Raw genomic sequence first — 24,290 nt, 5'->3', positions numbered from 1 at the left:
TGGAAGAACATCTACTGCCGCTATGGCGTCCCCCACACAATCATCATAGACAACGGTACACAGTTCAACAACAAAGAACTCATATCTTTCACCGCTAATCTGGGCACCGAGATGATTTTTGCATCTGTCGCTCATCCCCAAACCAACGGCCAAGTCGAAGCAGCCAACAAGATAATCAAGAGGTTGCTAAAAAAGAAGCTCGGGGGTCTAGTCGATCTCTTTCTTGTGGGTCCTCTTTAGAACTTTGAAAAATGGAAGGCACCTGTCAGTGAGTCTGGAGATGAACTGAGAGAGGGAGGTTAGTTTGCCTTGGAGGCTCTGAACGTGCACTTTCCATTCCGGAGCCTTCATGTTGAGGATCGCCTGTACCTTGTCAGGATTGGCCTCTATGCCTCGTTCGCTAACGATGTCGCCCAGAAATTTGCTAGCGGTAATGCCAAAGAAACATTTTTCTGGGTTGAGGCGCATACCATAAGCCAAGAGAATGGAAAATATGATTCTAAGGTTTGCCACGTGTCCACTGGCTTTGATGCTTTTGACCAACATGTCATCCACGTATACCTCTATGATCTTGCCTGATGCTCGGCGACCATGGCATTCATCAACCACTGGTAGGTTGCACCGGCGTTCTTCAAACTGAAAGGCATGACATTGTAGCAATATAGGCCCTTGTCGGTGGTGAAGGTGGTGCATTCTTGGTCGCCGGGGTGCATCTTGATTTGATTATAGCCGTAGAAGGCGTCCATCATGCTGAGCAGCTCGTGTCCAGTGGTTGCATCGTCCAGTTGATCAATGCGGGGTAGCGGGAAGCTATCCTTTGGGCATGCCTTATTAAGACCCTTGAAGTTGACACACATCCGCCACTTTCTACTGGGCTTCTTGACCATGACCAAGTTGGAAATCCACTTAGGGTAATTAACTTGGCAGATGAACCCAATGTTCTGAAGCCTGGCAACCTCCTCCCCTATCATGATATCTCTCTTCATCGAAGGCCCTCCGCCGCTGTTTGACATGATAGAAGGATGGTTTGATACTCAACTTGTGCAATGATCTCAGGGGAGATGCCTGGCATATCAGCGTAGGACCATGCAAAGACTACGGCGTTGTCACATAGAAACTGAGTAAGTTCAACAACTACCTCTGGGGCTAGCTGAGCGCCTATACGGACTGTTCGTTCAGGGTGGTCGTCGGAGACGCTTATAACTTTCAAGGATGTTTCTGGATTGACAGGCTCCTTCATTATATATTTCTCAAAGATATTTGGTGCCGGTGCATGGTTTCCCACCGTTAGGATCTCATGGCGGCTCGTCGACCGTGCCACAGTCATCGAATAACATTCTCATGCCAATTGTTGACTTTCTTTCACATATCTTGTCCCATTGGGTGTGGGGAACTTCATGAAAAGCATGTATCTGGCTATAATACACTTGAGTTTGTTGAGTGTCTGTCAACCAATGATGGCGTTGTATGAACTGAAGCAGTCGACGACGATGAATTCCATATGTATCTCTGCTGTGCATGGACTAGTACCGATAACTAGTCGCATGTAGTCAGAGCCAAGTAGTTGTGTAACGTCACCGGAGAAACTGAGCAGCGGCTCATGATCTTAGAGTAGTTTTCTATTCTGCTAGAGTTAGTTGTAGCAACCATTGAAGATGACATTTACTGCGGATCCACTGTCAACAAGGACCCTTCCCACTGACCATTTATCGAGCATGGCGTCAATCAAGAATGGATCGTCATGGGGTAGATGTACTCCGCGCTCCTCCTCCTCCGAGATGGTGATGGGTTCCCAACCAGACTTTGGGAGTTTAGCGGATCTCTCATAGCAGATGTTGCAAACTTCTTTGGGGTGATTAGCGCGTGCATAGAGATTTCTTGCCCTATGAGACATGTTGGTGATTGAAGCACCGCCGTAGATGGTGTTGATGTGGCGCATGGGTTCAACGTTGGCAACCACAGGTGGTGGTTGGTGTACCTTGAATTGTTCCATCTTGCCGTCACAGTACAAAGTCTCGATAGCCTTTTTGAGAGCATTGCAATTATTGGTGTTGTGATCGCTGTCCTCATGGTATTTGCACCACTTGCAGGTGTTCCTGGGCTTCCCCACCCTTAGGTACTTTCTTGGGGGTGGTGGCGGGATCTTGTCCTTGCACTGGTCGTATATCTCCTCATATGAGGCTGTGAGGACTGTAAACACTACGTACCGCTGGAAGGACTCCGTCTGTTTGTTAAGGTTATCCCCATGGGATGAGCGGTTGCCTCTGTTGTAATGCTGGTCCTTCTGCGCTTGTTCTGGTAATTTCTCTGTTGCCACTCTCTCTTCTTATTAGTTGGCGACGTAGCAGAGGTTTTGTTAGCGATCTCCTGATAGCTGGAGGAGGGCTAAGTGGCCTTTACCGGTGTTGGAAGTGATGATGGGGTTTCTCCATATGTGATGAATTCAGCCTGTGCATGGATGACTGCCTCGCCCATGACATGGTCATACGTGGCATTTGGATGATTGTAATTGAGGTGATAGAGAAATGGCCCTTTGAGGAGTCCCTGCTTAAAGGATGCTAAGGCCATTGTTTTGTCAAGATCGTGGCACTGAGATGCTGCAACCCACCACCTGGTGACAAATGCCTTCAATGTTTCCTCGGCAACCTGCTTGACGTTGAACAACTGACTTGTGTTGTGGTGTCCAGCGGCTAGCAGGATGAACCAAGAGAGGAAAGAATTTGATAGTGCATGGAATGAGTCAATAGATCCAAGTGGGCATTCAAAGAACCAGCTCATTGCCTCACTGTCTATCGTTTCACTGAACAAGTGACAAAGGGTGGCGTCATCAAATCCCTTGTTGTTAGTAACTTTTTTGAAGGTGTCCATGTGGACGAAGGGGTTAGTCATGCCACTGTAATGTGACATCTTTGGTGTCTTTGCATGTGCTGGTCTGACGGCCTGCAGGATCCTGGCGGTGAATGGCCCTGGCCTGGACGCAAAGAGCGGATTTGGAATTGGCGCTGGGGTGCCTACCTCCACCCGGATTAGCCTTTGCTCTAACTGCAGCATCCTTTCCAAGATCAGGGCGGTTGCGCCTGGAGATTCCGCTGGACCAGCTCTCGCCTGGGGACAGGTGGATTACCTTTAGTTCTAGCCCTTGCTGCCGAGCGATTGGTGTAAGGTTGTGACTCTGCCTCCTGCTCCAACATTAGGCGGGGCAGGAGAGGTGGAGTCATTCCCAATAGTTCTGGTGGGTTCGGCGATACCTGCATCTGTATGATTGGTACAGGTACCACTCCGCCGGTAATAGGTTGACTGCATCTGGTACTCCGCGATTGCTCACTCTGCGCTGGGTTAGCGTTTGCCTCCAGCGCCTTCTTCAATTCGTCTAATTTTGACATCAATGTGGCCACTTGCCTTTGGGCCTCGGCCTTCTCTCTACACTCCATGTTTACCTTGTGAAGGTCCGTTAATGCCAGCTCATACATAGAGGTGAGATCCTGGCCTGGTGGGCGACTGCTGCCCGGTCGGGCCTCCGCTGCGATTTGGGTCAGTGGGACCTGGGATGAGCCTTGGGATTTCGAGCTGAGGTTGACCGGAGTGTTGAATAGTGCTCGGTTAACGTTAACCATTGGGTTAATGTTAGCTGCGGGGTTGGCAGGATGGGGGTTGGCAGACTGATCCGCTTGCTCTTCGGCTTCCCCCGCTACCATTAGCCATGGTGATTGTTGTGGTGGGATGGCCTTTTGTTCAAGGGTTCCCACAGACGACGCCAATGTTAATGTCTAAGATCTAGCGGTAGCTAGACCTTAGTTAACGCTGATCCGATGGGCGGACCGCTACTTATGATATTCTCAGAGCTTCCGCTGCCTGTCAAGTAAAATACAGAGGGCGTCAGAGCGAGACCGCGTTAGGCGGTCTTCTCTTCTCTGATGCCTAAGTTAGTCAATGTATTTGTGTTGACAGAATAAATGTAAGTAAGTAATAAATGCGTAATTAATGAGGAGAGATGAAAGAACCTTTTATAGGTGGGGAAGAGGCTAATCTCTTCCATGTTTTCGATGTGGGACTGATATGCTTCAGTTTCCAGCTTCTGGAGCTTCTGATGCCATCTTGACACGGCGCGTCGGCGATGATCTGGGGGTGAGCCGGGGCTCAGACGGTAGCCCGCTTGACTGTGTTTCTGTAGGTCACTCCGCTGGCGGGAGTTGGTACCTCTGGAGGTAGCATGAGCGTGGCTCATTAGAGCTAATTATGCTTAGCAAATGCTCATGTAAGTACAGGAACAAAAGAACTAGTCAACTACCGAAGTCAGAAATGCCTTTCAGCTCTCTCAACTACAACCTCACCATGAACATCACAACAGAAACCCCAACAAAAGGGTGGGCATATACTACTTCCGCATCCAACTCATGCCAACTATCAAAGAAGAGATTTGCTCTGTGACTTTGACTTCGCCACCATTTTACCAAGGCCACAAGAGCACCACAGATTTGTGATCATTGCAATGTCAAAGCGATATTTCCCAGTTGTTTAAGAAGACTGCTGCTGGGGTTTATGTGTACCTTGCTCTTCGGGTAAAATTAAGCCACAACTTCAGCAAGTTCAAGTCATGCAATTTAAGCCGCATCACAAGATCGCACGCTTATGGTTCCGATGGGTTTCAATGAAACATATTACATATGCTACTGGCTTCAAGACTACAGACTCTGGGTGCATTTATTTCTTTGATACTTCATAATTGTAAAACTTTTTTTCCATTAGTCTAATGAAATCCAATGTTGCCTGGAAGGGTCTTTCCCAAACAAAATAAACCCTCTTCAATGCTTCAGTTATTTCCTAACAATTGTTTGTAGGATGCAATAATGAAAGGTGAGTCTTCTGGAATCATGGTATCTTAGAAAACTATTGAAGTTGATGTGTGCAGTAAACGTGAGCTACAAGATGTATAGGGAGATAACGATGTGTCCTGCATCATAGAAAATGCAGTAACTAAGAAGTTTATCAACGATACTCTGATAAATAATTTCACATTAGATTATAAGTTTCTGCTCCCATGCTCAAAGTAATTGATTCTCTGTGTAGAATTTCTTTTACAGTTGAATGCTAACATGTCTAGTTTCTTCCCCTTCACACAGTGAGAATGTTGAGTTTGCGGTCCTATTTCCATACTTCACACTAACCCTGTACTCACCCAAGAACCCGAAAAAGCTATGTGATCCATGCTCATCGATCTGAGCCTCTATCTTCCCGGTTTGCCATTCTTTCAAGAGCTTGTCCACCACATCACCAGCTGGTAGATTTTTAAGGTTATTATCCGTCAGGCACATCTCGTAGCACCCGTTAGGATGTAGAGCACTCCAGAGCATTATCCCATTTACAGATGGATGTGAGAAACCTTCTCTTAATACTTGCTCTAGAAAAATGGCCTGTACACAAAGAACCTATTAATCTTCAGCAGCAGATGGAATTCGTATTAAAACATTCAGTACGGTAACACTTTTTTGTCAGACAATTGGCATGTTATTTGTGAAACTGTCAATTCGGACCATATATTTGAACAAAAATTCATTAATCAACGGTCTAGATTGAAAGCCTAACAATATAACATGTGAAATTGTCAAGAAAAAATTTCCACTATGTAATGCTTTTTTTTTTTTATCGAGATCACACGGTATCCTCAAAAACTAGCCCAGAGACCAATATGTAATGCTTGTTTACCTGTGTTTCTTTGTCCAGAGTATTGCTGATATCAACCTCTGTGAGCCAAATAGGAAGGCCTAGGGTAGCCAACTTATCTATAATAGCTCTCATTAGAGGGGGGTTTGGTATTGTAAAATGACCCTCTAGTCCAATCCCATCCATTGATACTCCACCTTGTTGAAGTTCTCTCAGCCTTGAAACATAGGTATCAACTGTGGAATTCACATCAGTGCAAGTCTCCACCACATTAAAGTCATTCATAAAAAGGGTTGCCAAAGGATCAGATTTGTGTGCCGTCTGAAAGAAATCCAAGGTGGCATTGGGGCCAAGTTGTTTCTCATAGAAATCAAAGTGAAGCATTTCATTGCTGACATCCCAATGAATGAACTCTTCTTTGTATTTGCTCATTAGGCTTTGTATCCGAGAGTTGACAGCTGATTGTAGCTGATCAGCTGTGAGGTATCGAACCCAAGGTGGTGTGTATTTGGGATCTTCCCAGAATATATTGTGCCCTCTAGCAGTGATTTGGTGAGCTCGAACAAATTGCAACATTTGATCTGCTATAGTGTAAGTGACATTGCCTTGATTAGGTTCTGTTGCGTACCACTTGAGTTCATTCTCGAACACCGCAGCATTGAATCTCTCAACAAACCAATTCTGAATGTGAAGATCAATCATAAAGTATTGTAACTAAGTATAAAGGAAGGGTAAAGGAAGCATATCAACTAAAATATGCCTGTAATGTTCTCGTGTTAGTTATAGGGAATGCTATGTTACCACATCAGTCTCGACCACAATTTTGATAATAGTACACTTAATAAATAGTCAAGATTAAGAGTTTGACAAAATAACTAGATAAACGAAAACCTATGGACTTAAATACCTGGTAGGGTAAATTGCCTAGAATGGTCTTTGAAATTGCAGATCCAAATGGGAAATCTTTGGAGACTTGCTCTACGGTAATTGCAGCTCCTTGCAGCCCCTTTCCTTGTCCATTTGAGACATGGACCGTCACGGCACGCTTCCTTTTCTGAAAGATATATAAGACAATTGCTGTCTCAAATTTTGGAACCAGAAAATCATTTACTCAAATTAAAACTGATTCGGGTCTTCTGGGTTGGAAATGTTCAAATGTAGTAGTACTTACACTGTTGATCATATATTGGTGATATGTATTCCATTGCTGAACACTAAATGGCTGCAAAGAAGCACTTGCAATTGCTAGGCCGACATCCCTGCCATCCGTATTCTATGTAATCACAGCTACAGTCACTTTCTACTTGAAATATACGTAATCTGTGTTGGGGAAAAAAAGAAGTTTACCTGGAAGAATAGTATAGAGAAATTAGGTGGTGAATTTAGGACAAAGCCACCCTTGAGGAATGACCAGCATCCCCGCTTGGCCAAAACAGTTCCTATACAATTGTATGATTCATCTTCTGCCTTTAGACTTGCCTGTATCAGTGCTGAACCTGCACCCCCTATCTTCACCCAACCTGTTGATCAGCTTCATAACGTAAGTAACGCAAGTATATATTACTTTCTCCATGAATAATCTACCAGTGACATATGGATTTGTGTAGAGGCAGATAGACTGATTAAATATTTAAAGGCAGCAGAATATACCAGTAATCCGTTGTAGTCTAGTTGGTCAGGATATTCGGCTCTCACCCGAAAGACCCGGGTTCAAGTCCCGGCAACGGAATCTTTTTTATTCGATTTAACCCCAAATGAACCTTGATACTATTTGCTGTGCAATATATATTCACTACCCTCCCAACTGTATCTAACAACGCTCTTTTCCCAAGTAAATGCTGACCTTATTTGCAATGCCAAATTGCCAACATAAATTGACTACCCAACATAATTTAACAAGAATGATGAGATACCCAACTGGAGAAGCTGTAAATGGTGCCGTTGCCGGTGAGATTTTGGAGTAGGAATGCCGGTGAATAAACGTCCCCATTGTCTATGTCTGCAACAGCTGAAGGCTCATCAACAATGATCCCTCCACCATATAGAGGCTTCTCTGGCTGCCTTTTACACTGTCGAAAACAATCAACGAGTGTAAAATTAGTTACTGTGCAACTCAAACGAAATTGATCTGGGAAAAATGAGTTCTCTTTCACCTCAGTGTAAGCAGTAGAGTCATATAGTGGACCATCTGCAACACCCATCAAAATCAAATCAGTAAAAACAGACGAGGCAATTGGCCATGTACGTTGTAGAAGAGAAAAACAAAAACAAAAAAATGGGGCAGAGAGGAAAGGAAGGGGAAGATGAAAAACCAAAGGAAAAAACAAAGGGTGAGCCCAGGAGGAGAATGAACATCAGAAGCTGCAGCCTGACGAAGGTGAGAGTAGTGCTTCCCATTCTCTTGTTAGTATTGGAGGTAGCTAGCTGGGTTATAAATATGTAGTATTAATGAAGTAGGTTTGTAAATAAAGTGTTACTATATATATCCATCCCCATTGGCCTGTTCCAGTTCCTTATTCAAGCACGCTCTCCCAAAATAATGGAAGTATTGGGCTATAAGAGGGTGAGGAATGTACTTAAAGATGAGGTGAGTGGTCACAAGGCCACAGTAGGCAGCAGAGGACTGAGTAGCCCGTGGGTTACTCACATGTATGTCTTGTTGGTGGCTAGCTTCATGCGAATGCATCCTTGTCTTGTTTATTTGACTAGCTCAGTACATTTTTAGCTCCATCTTCATGTTTTTAGGGTTTGATGATATTCCCAAACTAATCATATTTTGTTTTGATAATGAAAGCACACTACGAGTTCAATCCAAGACATCGTATACTTTTTCTGTTTTGGCTTTTCCTATCTTTACCTCGGTTGCTTCATGCTTAGTCTGTCCAATACTTGATCAGTTTTTCAAGTTCCAACTCTATCAGTCTCAGACGAAATACGCTGTTGGCTTTACACATCAGGGTTAGCTCCTTAGAGTTTGAAGGGCTACTGCATGTGAACAACAATCAGAATATGTCAGCTAATTATTTATCAGAACACGAAATTATTGGCTCCCAAATATCCTAGTTTTTGTATCCATAAAGGGTTAGGGGAAGCGTTTGATGAAGCTTCAATAGCCATTCATACATAAGCTACGAGAACGATGAGACTCATGATTTCAATCTCATAAGCTTCTTTATGGCACCCCGTCCCGTACGTAGAGACAAATTTGTGGCATTGTCCCGGCCCTTAGTTGTTAAGCAAGTATGAATTCCCAACCTAAGTTTAGGGACAATTGATGAGGGTGGATGATAATTCGTTACTCAAGCTCTTTGTAATATCCCTGTAGTGACAAATTCGTGCCTCTATAACTAATTGTTATGCAACTTCGCAATTGAATGATGAGGTGCATGTTGCTCAATTTCATAAGTTTCTTCATCACACCCTCATGGTGACAAATTTGTGGCTCTATCACTAGTTCGCAATGTGTGAATATACCCTTAACAACCTCAAAGTCCAAAACTAGCTAGGATAGTATGGGAAGGGCTAGCGGTGAATGATGATAGTTCCATTTAAGGCCTGCACGATTAGTCTTGAGAGTCTCATTGTATGACGCAATGCTTTAAATCCGACCGCGTACCACATGTGTGCTTGAAAAGCTTCCATCTCGGGTTGGCTATGAAGCTTCACGCGTGCACCACTCAGGAGAGAAGCATGGATGTCAAAACCACATGCTGTGCTGATTGATGATGTTAAAGAATGGCAGATAGACACTTACTACAGATTAAAGAATTTCACTGGCACCCTGATATATATTACACAGATATCAGGCTACGGTGAAACTGTAGGCTTTGTTCCCCTATTATTATGTCAATTATTAAAGCCCCGAAAGAAAAATAAGAAGCTACAAAAGTAAAAGTGAAGCTCGATATCCCCAAGCTTGAACTTGCTTGAAGTTACAGAAAACTTTCAAATCTTTCATTTCACTTCAATTTGGACTGCCTCACCCTGCTTCCTCCTCATTTCTTAAATTTGTTTCTTTGCACTCCTGTCTTGAGACTTTTTGGTTGTTTGCTTTGATCTTCTTCTTCCTGTTTTTTTTTTTTTTTTTTATGAAGGGAGAGGGGGAGCAATTTGAACCAGAAGACTCCTTTCGTTGAGAAAAAAGAAAGAAAAATTGTACCATCAACATCGTTTATCAATCCACACTTTAAAATGGGCGTGGGTTTAAATGATTACACCTTCAACGTGCATAGACAAGTTTCATTTACACCTTCAACGAGACAAGTTTCATTTAAACCTTCAACGTGCATAGACAAGTTTGGAAAGAAGCATTCTTACTCCCAAAAACAAAGGAACATGCATTTCAGTGTGTTAGATCCAAATTAAATATCGACATATATATAACCGGATGACATCGATTACTAAAGTTCTTGAGAGATTGCCGGAGTTTTGAGAAGAATCCATGGGTAAGAACTTTTCGTAAATGCATCGGTGGGAAGTGAAAGATAGTCTCAAGGCTTAACATTCATCCACGTGTGGGGATCATTTCAGAAGCCAAAGAATTTATAATATTAGATGAATTATTTATGAATACATAGCCTATTATGGAGGCAAGAAATTACACGCACTTATTCAAACAAACATGGTGGTGCGAAGGCCTATCATACAACATAACCACAAAATATTTCGCAATGATCTAGATTACTAATTCTCCTTGGCCTGATCTCATGGAATGATATGAGCAGATAATAATTTAGCATGGCAGCTAATTCTAGATGGAGGACATCATTAGGAAAAATAACCCATCAATCCTCAGAATTATAATCTCGGCCTCCCAAATCCCATTTTACTTGTTACGATGTGCCATTAGAAACTCTCTTTGTTTTCTTGCCAGCTTGAATCTTCGTGTAAAGCCGCCTAGTTCTGATGGACAACAAAATGTCCAAACCAAACCCAACAACACAGGCAATGGCCATGACAACAAACACAAGCCTGTAACAATGGGCCCCAATGCAGGTGTTGCCACCTCCGGCCGTTGGGGTAGCCTCCATATCGTATAAAAACCCGGCAAGGAGGCCTGAGAAGAGTAAGGACCCAAGTGGGAGATTGAGGATCAGAACGTTGTAGATTAGCCCATAGTATTTGAGACCAAATAGTTCAGATGCTGCTGGGACTGTGATAGCAAGACGAACTCCATAGCAGATTCCGACCACAATTGAACCAATGTAGAGGGAGCCAGGCATGGCAATGGCGAGGAGTATGTATCCAACAGCCATTAGAATCTGAGAAGCTGCATTCCATAGTGGCCTCGGTATTGCCGCTTTCCTGTCATTGAAACACATCGAGTTAAACGTTGGTTGACAAATTGTACTGCTAGATCATTATGCACATAGAGAAATTATCCAAAGTTCCAAACACGTCAAACCAACTGGTCCATGGGTAGAATTAGTGAAGATTTAATAACCGGCCACCTGCACTCCATCTATTGGCTCGTACAAAGACCTAAGGAACCGAACCCCCGTTAGGTAAGCAGTTAAGTGACAGCATCCACATTGAGTAGGAGAAATAGAAGCTTAGGACCAAAGTCATATTAAACAAGGCTAGGATTGGTCCTGATGAGAAGTGGTGAAAGATCAACACCAAGCAGCTAGAACAGAAGAAAACCTCAGTTTTGACCAGAATGAGTTGAACGTTGGCTAATACTAAAACAATCTGTATACCTAAATTGTCTAAAGTTGTAATCAAGTTAAATGAAATGGTCCATGGAACTAGCTGGTAGAGCAATTTAATAGGTCTGATGAAAACGGTGGACTGAAAAAAAAAAACGCAGGCTTAAATTAGACAAGCTTGATGCTTTTTAAGCAACTTGCTCCATCATACAGTGAGCAATAACTTAAAGACGAAGAAAATGAGGTCAAGCATTAATTTTTGTAAAACTACTAGCTTACGCCAATGTGAACAGAATAGAAAACTGCTCACAAGAAAGTATAATAACAAAAGAATGATAGAGAAGGGGGATGAACAAGTAGTGTGTTTTTTTTTAATACAAAGTAGACAAACATTTTATGGAAACTAGTTATTAATATTTGGAAAATGTCAGCCGTTGAGAAAGAACAAGGAAGTAACGCAAATTACAAAAGGCCAACATATATCTTAGTGGTGAAGTCACCATCTTCCAAAAGCATCCCAAGAGAATAGAAATGAAACAACTATTTCATGAGGTGATGATGCAGGCCACTCGATACAATAGTAAATTCTTTTCTTTTCTTTTTTTTATTTTTTATTTTTTTGTTGCCTATTTGCAATAGTAAATTCTTAGTTCAGAGAATAAATTATTTCCAAATCAAATCACTTTACCTCAAGTAACATGGCACGAAAGACGAGCATAGAAGTAGAACAAACACATCATAGAAGAGGAATTTTCTAATTTGGATGGAAATTATTCTATTGCCATTTCACTATTTCAAAGAAAAATAATTAGTTTAATGAGTTAGTGTGTTTCATTGTACTTAAAATTGATGGTTCTTCCTTTTCTCGTGTAATATTATAATACCCTTTGGTCTATAGTCTAAATAACCATAGATCTTCATTTCCTCCCACTCTCCCGACATAGGCATATCCGTAGTCTTTACGCCGTTGATTTTATAAATAATCAACAAGTCATAACTTACTGGCAATTTAAAGAAGAAAAATCCATTAAATATCTTAACTTTTTTGTTTGACTTGTAACATTGACAATGATATATAACAAATTTCTTTTTAATTTTGAATAGCCATTAAATAATAATTTATTGAGGTGAGAGCAAGAGGAATGAGTAACTGACCTGATGAAATACTCGGAAACCATACCCGAAACGATTCGCCCGAAAAAACCCCAAATACTGGTGAGCGAAACGAAGATCGAAACGTCGGCGTATCCAAGCGCCAGCCCAATCTGGCCCAAATTGTTCATAACCGCCAATCCAGTCCCCACCCCACACAGAAACGACACAAAAAGTATCCAGAAATCCAAAGTCCTCATCGCCTCGAAAATTGTGTGCTCCTCTCCAATCACCGGCCTCCTCCTCCTCTCCACCACCGCCACGTCATCCTCCGACGACGACGACGACGACGGAACCACCTCCGGCTTTCCCGCCGCCAGCAGCGGCTCGTCCAGAACCAAAACCGCAACCGGCTTTTCCGGATCCGACGACCCGACCCGGTTCGGGGCCCACGACTTGAAATATGAGTAAGCCGGAACCACCAACGGCGAAGCGAGGAGGAGTAAGAGAATGGCGGAGAAGACGTGAGAGAAGAGCGTGGAGGGGTCTGGAATGAAGTCGTAAGCCAGGAGGTAGACGGCGACGAAGAAGGCGAGGCCGTTGAAGAACCAGAAGTATCTGGACTCCTGCTTGTCCTCGGCGGCGGAGGACGACGGAGGGATTTCATGGAGGAAGACCATGGCGGTGAGGCAGACGGCGAAGGGAGTGACGGCGAGCATGAACAGGAAGCTGCCCGAGTTGTCGTTAAACAGAGCGGTGCAGAGGTCGGTGAATATGGCGGTGCTCAGACCCACGTAGCCTTTGAGAATGCCGGAGACCGGTCCTCGGTTGCTCCGGAAGTTCCGAATACACGTCACTAATACGGCCGTGTTCATCCACGTCGTGCTGTTGCCTCCCATGCAAAGAAATATGCACATCTGTAGAAATTGCACTATTTTATCAACACCATTGTCATCCTAATGAATTTAAATTACAAATTTTGATTTTGTGGATGATTACCTGCCAGTACGAAAGGGGTTGGATTTTTTGGCTGACGACGAGCCACTGGGCTCCGTAACCGACCAGGCCCTCGACGGAGCCGATGAGTAGGAGGACCCAGGTGGGGAAGCGGTCGGAAGCGAGGCCAGCGAGGAGGCCGAAAGCTTTACCGACGTCTTTGGCGACGGAGAGGTTGTTGAGCTCGAGCTGGGTGAGGTTCATGAGGGTTTTGAGAGCATCTGAGTAGTTGGAGAAAGTGTAGTTGTTGCCTGAAATGGCCTGGACCCAAATGGCGGTGACGAAACCAAGCCATTTGATGGTTGATGAAACAGAAGGTCGCTCCAAACCAAAACCCATTAGGCTAAGGCGCTAAAGCTTTCTGGTGTCAGCCTTAGAGACACTGTGAGCTGCTGAGACTGGTAATGGACAATTGGGTATTTAAAGAGATATTTTGGGAATTAAAATTAAAAAAAAAGATATTTAAAAAATAAAAAATAAAAAATAAAAGTGGTTCAAGGTTTTAGGTGGCTGCTGGCCACCGTTGATATCAGGTGGACACGTCGGTTTCGAGGGTTTCTCTGCTGCCAACTTGTCATCTCCATAGCTATTTTACCGTGTTTCATGTCGATCTGAGAGAGGTGTACGGATTTCATAAGCCGTCGACTAGTGGTACAGACGTACAGTCCTCCGCGACTGAAACAGTGTTTGCCTCGGCGACTGAGCACCGAGTAGCTATATCATATTGCATCGTATGAAGTATAATTTTGTTGTGTACAATGCATGAGTACTTTTTCTTCAGTGACAAAAGAGACCTAGTTACATTTGTACACATGGCGGAGCCAGAATTTCGTATTAAGTCGGGCACTCAAAATTTTTTAAAAAAAAATTTAATTGAAAATATATGCTAAAACTTTAATAAAAAAAATTTTAGTAAGATTAATATTTTTCTTAAAATTACATATTTTATTAGTAAAATTTATAGATATAGATTTAGATATTAGACAAATTATGAAGACATAATTTATTTTTAGCTTTTAAAACAAAAAGAAAAAATTGTGTCAAAGCTCTTAAAAAGAAAAAAGAAAATAAAAATTCATGTGATTCGAACCTGGGACCAATTGAAACTAGTTGAAAAATACAAACATAGCCTTTCCACTATGCCAAGTAGGCCTGGGCACGGTCCCAGACCGGCACCGGTTTTACAGGGACCGGGACCGGGACCGGCAGGCTTATTTCGGGCCGGTCTTGCAATTGCACAAAACAGGGACCGGGTTAAACCCGGACCGGCAATGGTATTACAGGGACCGGGACCGGAACCGGGACCGGAAATCTTACGTCGGGCCGGGACCGCAGTTGCAACTAATAGGGACCGTTATAAAACCGGACCGAGATAAAACCGGACCAAAATAAAACCGGACCGGGACAAAGCAGGCCCGTTTTCGGGTTTCCGGTTCCAATAAATCTTTGCAGCACTACTGCATTTTGCTGCTTGACCTGTTTCTGTTTAGAGAGTATAAAGAGTAATGCAATATGAACTAGCAACAAGGCTACAATGCTGAAAATAAAATCAATAAACCATTCTGTAATCTGCACAGCTGCACTAGCAACAAGGCTGCAAATAAAAGTATAAAACCATCTTGCAAATAACAATCATTCAATCAACCATTCCGTAATCATTCAATCAACCATTCAATCAACACAGTTCCACGGCAAGTTCACCAACACATACACATATTGTCTTAACAACATAACAAATTAAAAACCAAAACAATGTTCGACAAGACAACAAGTGAACAACCAAACTTCCATGCTGCCATGCTCAATGCTATACAGCTGCTCCTCCAGTCCTCCACTGACTGTATGACTTGAATCCGATGAGGTTGCCATCAATTTTCAAGGTGTAGCTCTACCTCAAACACAAAAACAATTATAGTATCAAGTCTGAGTTATGAATTGCATATAATCATATATCAATATGGGTGCCCCCAATATGTTAATAATGTTATAAATTGCATGAACTCTGATCAAATATCAATGAAAGAGTAAAACTATAAAAACACATCCATACACATTTCACTGATTTCAGTCCAGAACAGAATAGAATAAAAGAGTGGAAAAATGATGTTGATAATGGGATTAGAAAATTAAAAATTAAAAAGATAGAACAGAACTTTTGGTACATACAAGTTCTCTGAAAATGCAGTAAAGGGTCAGAGTTGTAAAGGGAAGAAGAAGAAAAAAAACAGATATAATTAAGAGAGGAAGGAAGAGAAACCCTCAGATTTTGGTACATACAAGTTCTCTCAAAATGCAGTTCTCCTGAAGCAAACATTGCAAACCTGCAGGGAAAAAATAAAAAAGATTCAAAACCAGTCCAAACTCTTCAAAGACACTAAATAAGGCAATATGGTATAAAAGAGATGCAGATAATGAGATAAAGAGAAAGACCTTTTACAAATTTGAGCTTGTAAGATACAATATGGCAAACTTCAGCTTCCTTTTTTTATAAAATTAATACTGATGCGGCTTGATCGCTGAAGCTAAAAGCAGTAACTGCGGGTCTTGACTTGGGTCAGCAGCTCCAACTTCCCTTCATTTGTGTTCAAAGTGATTCTCAAGTTCTGTTGAATGAAATCCAGAACGAGCAAGCTGAAAGTCATCTTAGCTCAAGCAAGCCCCTGAATAAGACAGAAAAACCACAAGCACATGTTAGCCTTCTTAAACAACATATCTCAAACATAAAAAGTATTCATTCAATTTGAAACAAAGTCTTAATTTGTGGATAAACAAACAGAAAGTAAACCTGATATCTAGAATACATTCAACTATTTGGATCTGAATGATGGAAAAAGACTAGCGGGGCTTGCCACTGTATTCTTACATCAAACAGTTAATCATATCTAATCAGACATCTTGATATATATCCCGTTACAAATTTACAGTTTGTCAATTGTCATACATCTCCTAATGAATAACCTTACAGAGACAAAACATCACCCTGCCTGATAGTCACTGCCTCAATATCGTTGTATCAAAATTCAATTGCCTTTGGTCTGTATAAAAAGTGGGGTCCAAAAGACATCAATTATAGTAGATTGAGACAAACAATAATTTCGAAACAAAATGAGCATACCAAGTGCAAGCTGGGAGTGAGAATTAATTAGTTGATGGAAACAGGTAAACAATTTTGAATCGAAAATAGAAACTTGTTCGAGACTTACCAGCCTTGAGTGAATGGAGATGTTGATCAGGACTCCTTTCTGCACCTTTGCTGGACTTCAATTTGCTAGCCTCACCCTTTCTACTTTTCCTCGAAGAGCTCAAAGATCCTTCAACTGCACAAAATGAGAGTCAGCAAGAGAGAGTTGATTGCACAGAAGACAGAACTGATATTAGTGTCCGGACCCAGACCGATATGTTTTGCAATTACAAGAATTTGAGCAATTATAACTATATAAATCAAAGACGCAGACTTTACAAGAATGAGGAACGGGAAAAAGCTTACTCTGCGCTCGGCGTTGGCGATCTAGGGGTCCTGAAGCGAAGAGGAGCTAGCGAGCAGTAAGGAGAAGATCGTCAAGGCTAGGAGCAAGCTGAGAGGCCGTAAGTGAGGAAGAGTCTTCTTGAAGACCGATTTCTGGGAGATCGATTGTGAGGAACTGACTATGAAGTGCGAATTCTGGGAGAGACCGAGGGCTGAGGGCTGAGGGCTGAATGGGTCTGAGGGCTGAAGAAGCTGAGGGCTGAATGGGTCTGAATCGATTTCTGATTTTCTGGGAGAGACCGAGAGAGACAAAGAGTTGGTGGCTTGGAGCCTTGGAGGCGGAATCGATCTCTAGCTGAGGAAGCTCGGGTTTAGATTTTAGGTCTACTGACTAATCACATGTGGTCGTGTCCATACTAACACAATATACTTCGGAAAACAAACGTATAATTGGACGACACGTACACAAGCTCGGGTTTTTCGGTCCAGAAAACAATTTATATTCAAGAACCGGGACCGGACCGCCAAGTGAGTATAGGGACCGAACCGGCCCGAAAACACTAATATTCAAGAACCGGGACCGGACCGCCACGCTGAGTATAGGGACCGAACCGGCCCGAAAACACTTATTTTCAGTCTAAAACCCGGACCGAACCGGCCGGTCCGGACCGGTCCCTTCCGGTCTTTCGGTTTTTCGGTCATTTATGCCCACCCCTAATGCCAAGTTGGCTGACAATGACTTGTGAGTTCTAGGCAACTTATACTTGTTTTCATATACAAAAAGAAAAAAATATATAAAAAATTTTGGGGCACGAGACCCACTGAGTCCCCACGTGGCTCCGCCACTGATTTGTACATTCTAATGCTGAATTTGGTGTAAAAATTGCTAAAATTATTATATAGTCTCGTATCATTCTATGTATTTATATTAGATTTTAAAGAATCAATCTTTTTAATAAATGAGTGATATAAATGTAATTAATAAAATAAAATAAAAATAAGCCAAAAAATATTGAAAAAGAAAAAACTTTATCTGTAGATAACTACCCATAATTTATAGATAACTACCCATAATCTGTAGATAACTACTCATGCCTATTATCTACAAATAACTACTCATGTGGTCATACCGACCATCTGGGACTCCGGCAACGCCTCAAAATGTTGTCAATCAAAACATGAATAGCCGATATGTGAATAATAGTGTTTTACCGATAAGTAACCACTACTTGCATATCTGAACTTTTAACTGGATCTATGACTTCCCTCTCATCCATTTGGTTCACCCTAACATTAAGAACAGTGTTAATCTTGATGGGTCAACTGCAGATTTCATCACTAATGGTTCTTGGAACTCCCAAAAGCTCGTTGAATTCCTTGATCCCCTTGTTAGAGACATATCCCTTTTCTATTAAGACGGCTACTTGGATCCAATCTAACCAGGAAAAGCCACCCTAATGCTAGGCTTCTGAATAAAATCTGGAAACTCAATCTCCCACCTAAGGTTAAGATCTTCTCTTGGCTTTTGGTTAGAGACAGATTAAAGACTAGAGCTAGAATATCTCGTTTCTCTAATAGCATTAGTCCTTTTTGTGCTTTATGTGATAATGGTATAGAAGACTCTGATCATATTTTTCGGTCCTGCCCCAAAGTTTCTGAGGTTTGGAACTTGTCTGGTCCTAATTGCCTCCTAGGCTCCTTCCCTAGCCTGGAGAGCTGGATTAATTGTTTGTTTCAAAATATTAGTCTTGTTGTTTTGGAAAACTGTCTTACAATCTGCTAGCAGATTTGGAAATCTAGAAACCATGTTATTTTCCGATCGGCCCCCTTTGTTCCTGCGGCTGTGGTGCACTCTGCTGCCTATAGAAATTACAACACAAGATCCTCGTCTTCTCCAAGAAGAATAGATGAAGTCATCAAATGGCATCCCCCCGCGTGAATATTGCTAAGCTAAATTTTGATGGCTCAGTCTCCAGTTCAGGGAAAGCTTTTACAGGATTTATTCTAAGAGACCACAGAGGCAATCCTTAGTTGCTGGTGCTCGTTGCATTGGTAATGCCTATGTCCCTGTTGCTGAATGTACGACCCTGAAAGATGGTTTTTTGGCTGCTCATGGTTTTAACTATAAAGTCGTGGAGGTTGTTTGACACGAAAATCCAGTATGGTAAAACCTGTCTCTTTTGAATGCGCGAGCGTGCCAACACCGTGGGGTGCAGTCGTCGGGGCGTCCCTTGACCTGACTTCTTCTCAAACGATGTGGACAAGGAGAACACCAACCTCGTCACAAGGTTCTTTTCTCTACCTTCCGAAAAAGGACTTCTTGCCTTATGGGTAAGGGCTTTGGTTGTGGTCTCTTGCGTTCACCGAATCGATACTTAGTGTTGTAGACTAAGCAGAGCAATCACTGAGAAGTTTGGAGAAAGCACAGGGTTTTGTTAAAGCGTGACTTTAGCTTCGCGGGGGTTGCGAGGGAGTTACCCTTGCTTCGCTGATAGTATCAGTGGCAGTAGCACTAACAATCGGCTCTTGAAGAGACTAGGACTGGAAGTACGGTCGCCAGGTTTCAACTAGGTTGAAGGTTTGCTCCGGGGAGGCTTGATAATCCAAGAGATTGATTGATTTGAGAGTTGTCCTTGATTTGTCCTTGAAACCTGGTATTTATACCTAGGGTTTCGACTGTTCCTTGCCATAGAAGGATTATTGATTGAAGTTTCCTATTCAATCTCCGCTACCTGACTCCAATAAAGGCTCGTTTTCCTTATGGGTTTCCAAATTGGCGAAGCTGTAACCCAATTCCAAGTAGACTTATTTTTGGGCCGCATGTATTGGCCTGCTATGCTAAATCCACTAAATGATCTTGCCAAAATTACTTTTGGGCTCAAACATTGCCCCTCAGGCCCCGAAATCGGGCCCGCGAGAATGTAACTGATTGAAGGGGACTAAAACGACATGTCTGATGATCGAAACGATATCATTAATGAGGGTTGCGTCTATTCGCTTGGCAAAACGTTTTTTCATCGCATCGTTTCCCTCACAAAATCTTTTATTTAAATCCCACAGCCACTTCAGACCTGTCACATCAGAAACTCTTTTAGTCTCCTAAACCCAAAAATCCTCTTCCATAATATCTTTCGCAGAAATCCAGAAATGGCTCCCCCAAAGAAAATTATTATTGATCAGGAAGAAGAACTTGACGAGAACGTCGCTCACACTTGGGGAACCAATATCGGTGCCCGCTGTCACATTCATACTTCCGTCCAGAGACCTCTGCTTCGCAAGTTTCCCAATCGTCACGCCGGACTGGGTCCAGCACCGCGAGATTCCATCCCGGCCGACGCTATCGTCCTCTATAGCCTGCCTATTCGCCAACCCATTCAGGTTCTCCGGAGGACCCCTGGAGATTTCAGTAGTTGGGGTGCACAGAAACATCGGGCAAAAATTGGGCATTGGCCATCCAAAATTAGGGCAGATGAGTTTTCCTGGTATCGCGAAGTGAGAGCACGAGATTTGGCTCGCTGGAACACAGCAGGTATTACCCAAACTATTGATTTATGCTTTCACCTTCCTCGTGGTGGCAATTGCTCACCACTCGCTGCCTTCCTTTGCTTTTGGAATACTGCCACCAACACCTTTGATTTCCAATTTGGCCGAATGAGTATTACATTATTGGATATTCTTACCATTACTGGATTGCCCATCGATGGTGAGCCCTATCTGCATGGCCAATTCGATTCTGACAACTTCTCATCAACCATGGCCCAAACTGGTCGCGGCGTTCATAGCAACTCCTATCCGCGGTGGTTGGCCTATTACCGCAAAGAACACAATGCGATTGGTGGCATTGCTTTTCTGGAGTATTGGCTCTGCAAGTTCATCTTCTGTATCTCCGCCAATAAGCCTACTGGTCCTTGGACTTTCCTGGCCACAGCCCTCTACAACGGCCGCCGCGTGGGGTTAGGACAACCAGTGTTGGGTGCCCTCTACCGTACTCTATACCAGGCCACCATGCATCCTTTCGAGACTAGCATTTCTGGCCCTTTTTGGATCCTTGATTTCTGGATTCAAACTTACTTTCCATTCTTCCGCCGCGACGATATTTCACTGCTACCACCGGCTGACGCCCTTCTTGGTCAATGGCTTTGTCGCGAGGCGAGGTACACATCCCCACCCTATTCTGAGTGTTTCTCATATTTGTACCTCCTGCCCGAAATGCCTTATTGCGACTTAGTACTCAATAGGAGATTCCCCACTCCTCTTGAAAATGGGTTCCTTCCTGGGGCTCCTAATTATAGTGATCGCGCGCGCCTTCAGACATTAGGCTTGCTGCTGATGAACTCAGTTATGAGCTTTACGCTCCCAACCACTTCGCTCGCCAGTTTGGTCTTATCCAATTGGTGCCATTTCCCCTCTACGATGCCTGGAATTACAATACCTCTTGGCGCAGAATTGGCCCCTTGACTGAGCCTCCACCAGTACAAAGCATGCTTGTACTGGTTGATCTCCTTGACTGGGCTAATAACATCATCCCCGTGGATGGGACTGCTGAAGATTATGATCAATGGTGGAAGGAAGTCTCTGTTAATTGCTGGAGGCAAAGAGACGACGAGCTCTTCGCGACCATTTTCGAAGAGTTGAAATATCCCTACAACACTGATACTGAGGTACTTGCTCGCTTTCCTGAAGACGAAGCAGCATCTCCGCCACCTGAACCAGCTCCGCGACCCGCGCGAGCCCCGCGTTCAGTTCATGCTGGGATCGTAATTCGCGAGTCCCCTCCAGAGGTGATTGCCTTGGAATGTTCTTTGTTTTCTTAATCACTTTCATCTTCGACTCTTTTTTCCTAACTCAAAGTTTACAGCAGGGACATGTACTATCATCGGGCAATCGCGCAGTGGACGCTTCTCCAGCCACGGGTCAGGCTGCTAAGCAAAAAGCAAAAGTAACAGAGCCTGACGGCGAAGACTCTTCCTCTGATGATGACGACCCACAAACTGTAAGGATTTTGTCTTAAAATCTCATAATTCTGATATCTTCTTCGAAGCTTATTTTGGCTTTACTTTAATCCTGACAGATTGCTGCCGCTTTAGCCCGCAAACGCAGTCGCGCTGATCCCTGGACTGATCCATGGGCAGAAGATGAACCAGTCGCTGATCGACTGGTAATACTCATCTAAAATGAGCCATGACATTTTGTTTTGTTATGTATGACTCTATAACGCTCCTCCTCTGCAGGTTCGTCGTAGGTCATCAAGGCAAGTTGGGAAAGGATCCTCCGCTGCTGGTGAAGGTGTGTCTGGTTCGCAAGTCCAAGAGCCAAATGGTTCTAATAATCCTCCCTCTCCAATTGATGCTGCAAACAATATGCAGTTGGTTCTGGTCCCAATACAGGTTATAGATCACAGCTCGCCTGAGGTTGAAGAAAGAATGTCGCTCCCACGAGCAACCAACTGCAACCCTCCTTCTGGAACAGGCAGCGCCTGATTCAGTTCCAGCGTCTGGTGAGATTGCCCAGGAACCTGTGCCAACAACAATTCTTCGCGAGCCACCTATTGAAGAGGTACCTCTCTTAACAAAATGTTTTATCATTAACCCCTGGCTTGGTTATTCTGACAATGCCTCCTTCTAGGACCCAAATGCTATTCCAAACGAGGAAGCGGCAGTCATAGCCGGAGAGATAGTGGCCGAGAATCCTGCTGAACCTGTCCTCGATGTGGTTGGTCAGGAGCCTGCCCCCCAAGCTAATGAAGCCGTGGGAGTAGGGGAAAACCCTAAGCCATTGCCAGAGGTAGTACCTGTCGCGGAGCCTCTTAAGGCCCCTCCTGTCGTTGAGCAACCGCCTCCGTCCAATTTAGAACAGCTAGCTCGTGTGCTCGAAGTGACTCCTCCTGGGGTCGTAGATGATGCCAAAGAAGGCCTTCGTCGCCTCTTGGACCCTGATATTCTGATTCCTGGCGCGCCCGCTAGAGTTTTGGAGTATCTGAGGGTACTTCTCCGCGAGGGGGCTATCACTGAAGACCAATTTCAAGAGGTTGACCAGCTGCTGCAGGATCTTCCCCAAGGGCTCAATGAGAGGGCGGTCGCGACAGCGCAAGCCAGGCAGACCGAAACACACTACCAAACTCTTGCTCAACAGACGGACACTGCGCGTGATTTCTTGGGTGACCGGGCTAATCTCATCAGGGATCTGACTCTCGAGAGAAACCACTTGCGGTCCCAGATCCAGGATCTTCAGGCCCAATTAACTGATGTGACGGCTAGGCTTGCCCATGCGGAACCTCAATTAGAGCAACCCCTTGCCGCTTTCGAGACGCTAACCCATGACCTGGCCCAAGCTCGTGTAGCAGCCCAACAGGCCTCACAAACTGCCGCTGATGCTAAATTAGTTCATAATTAGCTAATAACCTATTAATCACTATAGAAAGTATGTCCATAACTATCACATAAAGTATTTTTAGCAATGCTAGTCAGTTTTTAGTCAAGTTTAAGCTATAGTAGCTAAAAAGACATTTTGGCTAACCACTTTTAAAATACGTCTTCATTAGTTCTCTCAATTTTAGCTAATTTTAAATTTATATTATTTATCGAATGAAGACAAATTAGTTTAAATGTATTTATCAATTAAATATAATAACCTATAAGAAATTTTTTAAATTAACAAAAATAATATAGAGCATCATCTCGCCTTCTATATTTAAGAGCGAGATATGTAAAAGTTAAAATGGAAAGTCACTAAGAAGTCTGATACAGCTGCTAAAACTGATAAAAAGTTAAATATGCTCTCCAAAATAACTAAGGAAATTTAATAGAGTCTGCTAAAGATACTCATATAAAATATCTTTAGGTAGCCTTTTCTCCAACTTGTAACTCTGTAACTTAGTTGGCTGCCAAAACAAAAATATATATGCTTCAACTTTACTATATTTCTTCTAAACATTGTCAGTTCACCTTCCAAAATAGCTAAGGAACTATAATAAAGAGTATGCTAAAGATACTCATATAAAGTATCTTTAGGTAACTTTTTCTCCAATTTGGAACTCTGTAACTTAGTTGGCTGCCAAAACAAAAATATATATGCTTCAACTTTACTATATTTCTTCTAAGCATTGTCAGTTCACCTTCCAAAATAGCTAAGGAGGTATAATATAGAGTCTGCTAAAGATACTCATATAAAATATCTTTAGGCAACTTTTTCTCCAACTTGTAACTTTGTAACTTAGTCCGCTGCCAAAACAAATATATATATGCTTCAACTTTACTATATTTATTCTAAGTACTGTCAATTCACCTTTCAAAAAAGCATTGTCAACTCATTCTTTCTGAGTCATCAATTTTGATGATTTCAACATCTTTTATGTCGATCTTACTTTCTGTGTCTAATATCTAAAAAGTATTTTCATAATCTTAAAGTCTTCACTTAAATAAAAATGT

General features: G+C 42.9%; 2 protein-coding genes, 2 long non-coding RNA genes and 1 other non-coding gene across 6 annotated transcripts; 1 reads left to right on the top strand and 4 right to left on the bottom strand.

Moving 5' to 3' along the window:
* Window positions 1-4,929: 4,929 nt before the first annotated feature.
* Window positions 4,930-8,168, bottom strand: LOC112173385 (endo-1,4-beta-xylanase 5). Of its 2 annotated transcripts, XM_024310992.2 has the most exons (8): window positions 7,974-8,168; window positions 7,815-7,849; window positions 7,580-7,730; window positions 7,009-7,181; window positions 6,833-6,934; window positions 6,569-6,715; window positions 5,704-6,342; window positions 4,931-5,411 (listed from the first exon to the last, which is right to left on the bottom strand). In XM_024310992.2, the coding sequence occupies exons 1-8, from the start codon at window positions 8,056-8,058 to the stop codon at window positions 5,076-5,078; spliced, it is 1,668 nt and encodes a 555-aa protein (XP_024166760.1). In that variant the 5' UTR covers window positions 8,059-8,168; the 3' UTR covers window positions 4,931-5,075. The 2 variants fall into 2 exon arrangements, with proteins under 2 accessions (XP_040365161.1, XP_024166760.1); XM_040509227.1 differs by lacking the exons at window positions 7,580-7,730; window positions 7,815-7,849; window positions 7,974-8,168 and having other exon boundaries at window positions 4,930-5,411; window positions 6,833-6,920; window positions 7,009-7,149.
* TRNAE-CUC lies at window positions 7,318-7,390 on the top strand. The gene has a single exon. It is a non-coding gene; the product is annotated as a tRNA-Glu (tRNA).
* Window positions 8,169-10,185: 2,017 nt separating the features above from the next.
* LOC112172186 (protein NUCLEAR FUSION DEFECTIVE 4) lies at window positions 10,186-13,804 on the bottom strand. Its single transcript, XM_024309429.2, has 3 exons — window positions 13,401-13,804; window positions 12,465-13,318; window positions 10,186-10,965 (listed from the first exon to the last, which is right to left on the bottom strand). Exons 1-3 carry the CDS (start codon window positions 13,734-13,736, stop codon window positions 10,494-10,496), a joined length of 1,662 nt encoding a protein of 553 aa, XP_024165197.1. The 5' UTR covers window positions 13,737-13,804; the 3' UTR covers window positions 10,186-10,493.
* A 1,869-nt stretch (window positions 13,805-15,673) lies between these two features.
* On the bottom strand, window positions 15,674-16,015 carry LOC112168784. The gene is made up of 2 exons (XR_002924415.2): window positions 15,828-16,015; window positions 15,674-15,718 (listed from the first exon to the last, which is right to left on the bottom strand). It is a non-coding gene; the product is annotated as an uncharacterized LOC112168784 (long non-coding RNA).
* A 29-nt stretch (window positions 16,016-16,044) lies between these two features.
* Window positions 16,045-17,297, bottom strand: LOC112168785. Its single transcript, XR_002924416.2, has 3 exons — window positions 16,885-17,297; window positions 16,601-16,714; window positions 16,045-16,057 (listed from the first exon to the last, which is right to left on the bottom strand). It is a non-coding gene; the product is annotated as an uncharacterized LOC112168785 (long non-coding RNA).
* Window positions 17,298-24,290: the final 6,993 nt, after the last annotated feature.

Source organism: Rosa chinensis, chromosome 6 (assembly GCF_002994745.2).
Source record: "Rosa chinensis cultivar Old Blush chromosome 6, RchiOBHm-V2, whole genome shotgun sequence".
NCBI classification, from domain to species: Eukaryota; Viridiplantae; Streptophyta; class Magnoliopsida; order Rosales; family Rosaceae; genus Rosa; species Rosa chinensis.
The sequence above is the reverse complement of the archived record's forward strand: the minus strand, read 5'-3'. Positions and strand labels throughout refer to the sequence as shown.